We start from the raw sequence: 8,263 nt of genomic DNA on the forward strand, positions 1-8,263 counted from the left end.
AGCTGGCTACCCATAATCCCTTTCCACTGATGAATGTGTGTTTTTGTAAACCTTTATGCGGACTTGTACATATTTGTTATCCATAATTAATAATGTTTAAAACAGATTTTGTTAAAAACGTGACATTTTGTTTCAAGTCACCATTTTGGTGATTAGTGTTCAGTTTGGTAAAGTAAAAACATGCAAATGCAGTACTTTATAATTCATATTGTTGCATTGAAGTAGTATTCAAGCTTTTGGATTTGCACAACTGGTATTGATTTAATGTCAGTATTTCACAATATTAATACTCAGCTTTAAAATACATTTGAGCTTATGTTACACCAACTTTAAAATGTCAAGTTGATGGAACGGTTTTGTATAATTAGTTTAGTATATATATAAAATATATATAAAATGTCTTTAAGCTGGTTGCCTTAATTTTTTGAGTTTTCATAACTGGTATAAGGCTACAGATAGATAGATAGATAGATAGATAGATAGATAGATAGATAGATAGATAGATAGATAGATAGATAGATAGATAGATAGATAGATAGACTGCTGCTGTTGTATTTAGTTATGGTCGTTAGTGTGCATCAGTGATCCTATTGCACTTACTTTGTCTTTCCAAGTTCTACAGGATTTCAGAGATCACAGTTGTATGTACGAATTAGGCTAAGACATATTACTGCTAATTGATAATTTGCTGAACAATAAGGCTGTAGTTGACACGACAGGAATGTTTAGGCTGAACAAGACCTTTTTATTTATTGGCTAAACATATTCACACTGGTCAAACAGAGCAGTGTCACTGTTATTATCTGCCTCCCGGCCCGGTGAGAAACACAGATTTCGAGTTTCCCCTCTAAGCCAGTGTTCAAGGGGCAGATAATCACCTGTTCCGTTCCAGGAAGCAACTTACATCCGAGTCTACTGATGCGGTTAACTGATGGCTGTCATTAAAAGGATGTCATATTTTTCATCATAACAAGATTCAAAGGTGTTACATGTGTAAAGGGTCTAGGTGGATTTAAGTGCCATGAAAGGTACAGCCAAGCTTTCATGTTTGTTATGAGTATGGGCCATAATTTGCCTTAATTACCACCGCAATGCACTCCACACTTCCTACATGAGCTGAGACTGTAAACATTGAAACACTCAGAAAGTAATCACTAATGAAAGACCCATTCTTTCTTTTTTCTTCTTTTTTTTTTTCGTGGTTAATTTGGGTATTTGCCGTAGGTCCATTAAAACACGGAGCAGGTTGCTCTTCCACAGTAGAGCTCCTCGTCTTGCTCTTGCACACAGCCTTATTGAGGTCAGGACAGTTGGGATACAACCATGCAGACAGTTTATATTATATTTTGTCTGTCTGTTGTTTCTGCTGTACAGAGCCTGGATTCCAACATGATCCACTCCTCCAGAGAAATGACAAGTTCTCAAGAGGTAAGAATATTTATTCTTAAACCTTAACATTTTTTTTTTGTATTCATATGTTTAAGATGGAACAATGTCAGAAACCTAATGAACACACAAGCCATTAGTATTGTAAAATGTATTGTAATATTATGGTTTATATATTTATTTTGTATTTATGACTGTCTGTGTGTAATTTTATCTTTAAAAACAAAGTTATTGTACTTGTTGTCATTGCTTCCGTGCTGTTTTTATCACATATTTTAAAGTCTGTTGATAACTCTTCCAGTCAGAGTTGGATCTACAGAGTGACACAGTTGCAAATTCCCACAATTCAGTTAGAAGAACCTCAGTCGTGCAGGGAATTAGAGAAGCTACGCCTCCTGCGCAAGACTGTACCACTGCACAGGTAAGAATTTGTTTGGTTCAGTACTGTGATCAAATGAATTTACATCCAGCCATGGATTGAGATCAAACCTGCAATCCCAGTTTGTCAGAATATTTAAACAGTTTTTATTCACATTCTGTCTTTCACAAGGCAAATGAATGCAAAGGCTCAAAGAAAAAACAGCACAATGCTCCCAAGACAAAGATTCAGCTGGATGTGCAAGGAAGTCAAAAAGGTAAGGACACAGTTTTATGTACTTTCAGTGTTTTTCATGGTATTATATTTTTGACTATATAAAATGTTTTTGGGAAATACTTTTGGTCAAGTATTGCTTTACACTGTCGACTATAAGTAATTTTCCCTGTGTTGAAAATTATTGAAATCATTAACAACGTGCATTCTCTGTCTGCATCAGCCGTAAAAACTCTGCACAGGTTAATTTTGCTTTGTCAGCAATAGGATATTACGATATTAATGATATTAGGCGAAACAGAGGTTAAAAAGACAAAACATTAAACTGTGAAGTCAACCAATTTTCATATTGAGTGTGACATAGTTTTAAGAAAAAACTATAATCTAAATGTAATCTTAAATACAAAAATGTTATATATATATATATATATATATATATATATATATATATATATATATATATATATATATATATATATATATATAGTTAAAATTACATCAAAAATCTGAAAAGTGGACTCTTAAATGACATGTTAAACATCTTTTTATGCCTCTGTCTTATATTTTGTGCCAGAAGGGGATGATCTAACAGTTTCCTCTACCATGATTTTATTTAGAGAACTGATAATTGAAAAAAGGTTAGGTGTTTTGTAGAAATATCCTGAGTGAAAGGCTTTTAATGTCGAATTAAACTTTCTGAGGACATATTAAAACGTTTGTAGCTCGGCTGAAATGGCAAAGTGCAATTTATTTACAGTTAAACACATTATTTGCTTAAAGGAATGTTTAAAAGTCTTAAAAAGCTTTTTCAAACTAGAAGTTTTATTACTGCAAAGTGTTATTTATCTAAGCCATTTATATATATATATACACATGTGACGGCATAAGCTACAACACTGCAACTTTATAAACTCCAGTTGTTGTAGGTTTGACTAGTTTACTTACTGACCCTCACGACAACTCTTCTCCCGCAGTGCCCGAGATGTCACCGTGCGTGCGCTCGCGCGACTGTGAAGAGGGTCTGTGCTGCGCGCTCTACTTGACGGGAAAGAGATGTCAGCGCGTGCCCGCGCTGGGTGAGGTTTGCTTGCTGCGGGGACGCGCCAAATTCCGCCGGAGACTGGAGCGCTGCGACTGCGAGAAGAGTCTGCACTGCCGCGCGCAACCCGACAGTCCTCGTGGACAGGGAGTGTGTCAGCACGACCCGAGGAGCTAACCGCAGAGAAACTGGATCGAAAAATCACGAGAAACATGACAAGGCACGTCATGGCATGTGTTTTAAGGCATTTCTGAAGTGAGCTAGGATGACGAGGTTGTTCTAAATAAAGTTGTTTCTATAATTCTTTTGCGTCTAAAGTGTGTAGAAGTCGTAATATATGTATTGAAACCATATACTGTATAAAAACAGATTGAAACGCAACCGCATTGGCTTTTCTTTTCTTTTCCTGCACCTGTAAAGGTTCGAGTCGCGCGCCCTCTCTCGACAAACTGTTACTTCAACAAATATTGCTGTGGTGTTTCAGTACTGCACGTGTTTCTCGGTTTCTGAGGCTAAACTTACGCTGAAGCACATTTGAACAGCCTTTTAGGCTTCTTTATACCCTTTAATGCTGCTCGTTGTTGCATTTACACATCAGGTACTGTGTATTTTATTCTAGGAGCTGAAGTGGGTTGATCTCACTTCATTTAGTCTGGATTTATAAATGCAGCATTGAGTCTCAGACTGAATCTTGAGCTGGCACTGACCATAATTAGCTCTGCTGTGTAAAGACACCCTGTTCAGATCACGGCACACACATATAATGAACTGAATTAAAACGTGCATTGTTTATTGGCCTCGGAGCAAGATTAGTGAGTTGTTGTAAATGTGCACATTTATGCCATTGCTACTGGACTTTAATAAATGCATTTCAACAATTCAGTATTCTTGATCTCATTGCTATTTGAATAACCTTTTTTAAAAAAAACGCAGTGTGCACAAAGAACTTTAACAAGAACCTCATTAGAACTCACCATATCGATTTATTCAATAAAACCTGTCCCAAGGCAATTCATTTTTCAAACCTTTCATTAATCTTAATGCGACACAATGAAAAACATGCATTTGCCTCACAGGTCAAGTAGGCGCTGGTGATTGGGTTACTTTAATTTGGCACCAAATGTTCACACAGCTAAGGTTACACATTTGCCATATGTCCTCTTGGCTGGTATCAATTTATAAAGGCAGGATTAACATTTAAATGTAGTGCATTCAGTGTATAGACGATCAAGTAACATCCCTAAAGCCACAGTGTCTTTAAGTAATTGGGTGGGACAACAATCCAGAAACATGTCACTCACATGAAACCATTGCTGCTAGTTGCAAAACACAATTATCCAACAAACCCAGATTAAAGAAAGTTCCACCTTGCACTACTTTTGTATAAAGCAAGCCATTTTCACTTGGATATGACCATAGATATGAAAAGATACTGACAAATTGTCAATATAAAGTAAAAACCATTAAACTTAGACGGTTCACCCAAAAACAAACTAATCTCAAACTTTTCCATTAAACAGCCATTTATATATATATATATATATTTTTTTTTTTTCAAATTTCCCTGGAGGGCAAGACTGTTAACTCTAACTGCTGTGACTAGATTCACAGAGGGAGTTGAGATGCCTAGAGGACAAGTGAAGAAATGTAGAAATTTGTGAGCTGAATAAGCAAGCACTCTGAAGAGGGAGTTCAAAATCAAAGCACTCAAAGGAAACACGCATTAACCTGAAGCAACGTAACCCTATACACAAAAAAGCTTAGAGTGAATAACGAGACAAATGGGTGAAGTTTCACATCATTGTTCCCCTTTATTTTCAGACTTTGATGCACAAATTATAGGCCTACATGACTTCATTTGCAAATGAAAACAGCAAAGGCAACTCGTCAAAGAGAAAGATTTGAAGGATATAGGGGAGGGGTGGTAGAACTTGAACAGGAATGTTGGGGTCAGCGGCAGGATTTATAAAAGGGAGCACTGAGGGGTACTAGACTAGGGTTCAGGCGAAGGTTAGTGGTTGAGGTGTTTACAGCTGGCCACAGTCAGCGATGACGATCTTGGTACTGGTCTTTCCACTGCTGGAACCATATTCCTCCACTTTCCTGATGACATCCATGCCCTCCACAACCTGTCCGAAGACAACGTGCTTGCCGTCCAGCCTGTGAAAAAAAAAAAAAAAAAGAAAAAAAAAAAAAAGGGGTCAGGAGGCAGAATGGATCCAGCAGACATGCTCATTCACACTGCTTCTGCTCACCATGAAGTAACTTCTGTGCAGATGAAGAACTGGGAACCGTTGGTGTTGGGGCCGGCGTTGGCCATGGACAGGATGCCAGGGCCGGTGTGCTTCAGGATGAAGTTCTCATCCTCAAACTTGTTGCCATAAATGGACTTTCCACCAGTTCCATTGTGTTTCGTGAAGTCGCCCCCCTGTACCCAAAGGCCTCAAGATTAGAATTGAACAGCAAAACTGACAGTCCCACCAAGATTTCACAAGACTTCAGGGCAGGGTTTGAAAAGTACTCACTAGCCAATCTGGTTAATAAAATTCAGTTACCAACAATTCAGAAACTTCGACCATTTTACAAATAATCCAGACCAACAAAAGTCACATCTGAGATTTAAATATTAATTGTGAATCATTGAATTTGACAATAAACACCAAGAAATAATGGAAGTTCAGAACAGTGAACCTAATCACTAATATAAAAGGAAAAAGTGGCATCAGATTTTAAACCGTTTGAATTGGGTAACTGAAAGAGAAAGGGTGATCTATATTATTTAATACAAAGCATACGCTTGCGTGATTACATTACTGAAAAAAAAAAAAAATTTTTTAAAATGGCCTCCAAAGTTGTATTTGGGCACCACCATCAGATGCAAAATGGCATCTCCATATGCGTACACTCATTGAAAATTATTTGAGTGCTTAATTGCCCAGCATGCGACCCTCTTTGTACTTATTTGCAAGACAAGCTTTATCAATCATAACCCACCAAATAAGCAGGTGAGTTTATTTCCACCCAAATTTGATGGGTGTCAATTTCAGATCCTGCATCTGGGACTAAATCTTTCATACCTGGCACATGAATTTGGGGATGACACGATGAAACGTGGATCCTTTGTAGCCGTAGCCAGGCTGACCAGTGCACAACTGCCTGAAGTTCTCTGTAAGACAGGCAGATGGGTGATGAGCAGGTCACATCACACGAGGAATATATATATATTTATTTATTTAAGTATAAATACCTGCTGTTTTAGGAACCACATCAGCTCTCAGCTGTTAAAAGAAAAAAAACACCACATTAAAATTCGCATTTAAATCTACTGAGGCGGAAATAAGGTGTTCAAGTGCATGACTAGGTCGATGAACTGAAGGCCGCGCGGAGTGAACCATCGCTTCTCATCTAACTGCGGTTCTCAAGTCCTCGCGCCCTCAGATCTGCAAACTATCATGGACAATTCACGGATTTGCGCTGCGCAACGTCTTCACACACGGAAAAATTTGACATAAGTCACCTCTGTAAATAATTACAATTGAAATTCACATCTTGCATACTTAATGCACTATGAATGGAGCGTATAAGTTCGATTCGAACTGGAAATATGGCGGAATTCCCGATGATGTCACTCTCAGGGCAATGGCGTTCGAATAGAACGAACTGCAGGATGTGCTTCCCTCCGATGAGGAAACGCAAACTAACCTTAAATTAATGTAGCACATAAAGGCAGAGGACGGTTTTCGTCTCACTAAAGCGTTAAGATGAAGCTTAGCCTGTGCAAAATAAAGTCGCCTTCGGGGAATCCGGGTTAAATCCATGTATTCCGCTCCCGCGTGGCGTCTCCTCGTGGCTCTCCCCAAACGAAGCGCCGCGGACTCCTACTCTTCGCGCATTATGATGTTCTAACAAGTTAGTCCTACTGTATGTGAAATCAATTGTCAAATGACTTTGTTGGAAAGACTCGAGAATTAAAAAATAAATAAAACTAAACGTGCTTTAGGTGAAACGCCGGTAAACGCGGCCTAGTTCGCGGAGCATCTTTTGTTGACACCGAAAATATAATACGTTTATGCAAATAAGCACCTCAAAGCTTCACTATAGAAACAAACAATGCACAGTCCTATGAATAACATTAAAACCGTACATACTGCCAGATTCCCAACTTCAAAGTTGTTGCAAAACACCGCCGAACTGCACGCGCTGAAATCCTGCTTTGGTTTGCCAAATAATTGCACAAGCAAGGTTAATCGTAACGGGATTTGTTTAATGGGTATGCAAAACACTTAAGGATGTTCAAGATTGCAGCCCAGCGGGATTTAAATAACGTTATTAGGAAAACGTTAGTAGCCTCGCTCGTGCGGCGGTGGCCTCCAGAAAGGCGTTTGCTCGACTTGAAGAAAAAAAAAAATCAGTGTTATTACAAAGGCGCGCACAAACTCGCACTCCAGAGAGTGGAAAATTATAGTCTTGCAATGAAATTAGGATTACAGCGTGAAATATTACCTCTATGACCACTCTTCCGACTGGTGCGCCGCCGGCGGTGATGTCGAAGAAAACTCTGGGCCTTGCCATGGCTTTAGTCTCTCTTGCGTTTAGAAGATTCTGGACTGAAACGCGTGAGGCGTGCAAGCACTGAACTGAAGAAAAGACCGGATGAAGGCCGCTAAGCTATTTAATTACTAGAGAGGGGAGTCGTGAAGCCGCGCCTGTCCAATAAGAGCGCGTCGATGCTTTGAGTGACACTTCGATGAACCAATGAAATAGCGTTATTAAGAATTCGCCCTCATACTTTAAAAGGAATAATACGGACGTTTGGCCTGTAAAAGCACCCCGTGTTTGACATTAAGCCCAACACAAATGCATTAAATGGTAGTAACTGATTTTAGTACTAAAATACAAAAATCTCTTATTGCTTGGTCTGTATTTCATGCATTACCATTATGCGTCCAGTGAAGCGGTTCAACCTCATATAAGTCATATACGTTTTCATGTTGATTACTACATGAATTGATTATTAAATACAACCTATATAATTGTAAGTCATTTTACAGACCTTTTGTAAGTTTACCAAGTCCCCAATCCAAGTCTACTAGCACAAGTTGTGTCATTCTGCATAATCAGACACAATCCAGTTTCTCAAACGAATAATAAATGAACAAATTGAAACATTTGAGAAGTTAATGAGTTTATTGTATGAAGCTTAACCGTTATGAGGACAGAATCTTAATCCTCAAAAAAAAAAAAAA

General features: G+C 38.4%; 1 protein-coding gene across 1 annotated transcript; it reads right to left on the minus strand.

The window, feature by feature from the left end:
• Window positions 1–4,803: 4,803 nt before the first annotated feature.
• LOC113070669 (peptidyl-prolyl cis-trans isomerase) lies at window positions 4,804–7,995 on the minus strand. Its single transcript, XM_026244060.1, has 6 exons — window positions 7,954–7,995; window positions 7,521–7,685; window positions 6,265–6,295; window positions 6,095–6,183; window positions 5,273–5,445; window positions 4,804–5,177 (listed from the first exon to the last, which is right to left on the minus strand). Exons 1-6 carry the CDS (start codon window positions 7,993–7,995, stop codon window positions 5,045–5,047), a joined length of 633 nt encoding a protein of 210 aa, XP_026099845.1. The 3' UTR covers window positions 4,804–5,044.
• Between the last annotated feature and the right edge of the window lie 268 nt (window positions 7,996–8,263).

The sequence above is a fragment of the Carassius auratus genome, unplaced genomic scaffold, assembly GCF_003368295.1.
Source record: "Carassius auratus strain Wakin unplaced genomic scaffold, ASM336829v1 scaf_tig00005214, whole genome shotgun sequence".
NCBI lineage: Eukaryota > Metazoa > Chordata > Actinopteri > Cypriniformes > Cyprinidae > Carassius > Carassius auratus.

Excerpts from the sequence above, each read along its gene's own strand:
- LOC113070669 (XM_026244060.1), bottom strand. The coding sequence starts at position 7,995 with ATGACTTATATGAGGTTGAACCGCTTCACTGGACGCATAATG. Across the intron at positions 7,686-7,953 it reads GCTTCACTGGACGCATAATG|CTTAGCGGCCTTCATCCGGT; the intron begins GTAATGCATGAA and ends GTAATTAAATAG. Across the intron at positions 5,446-6,094 it reads TCCCCAAATTCATGTGCCAG|GGGGGCGACTTCACGAAACA; the intron begins GTATGAAAGATT and ends CTTTGGGTACAG.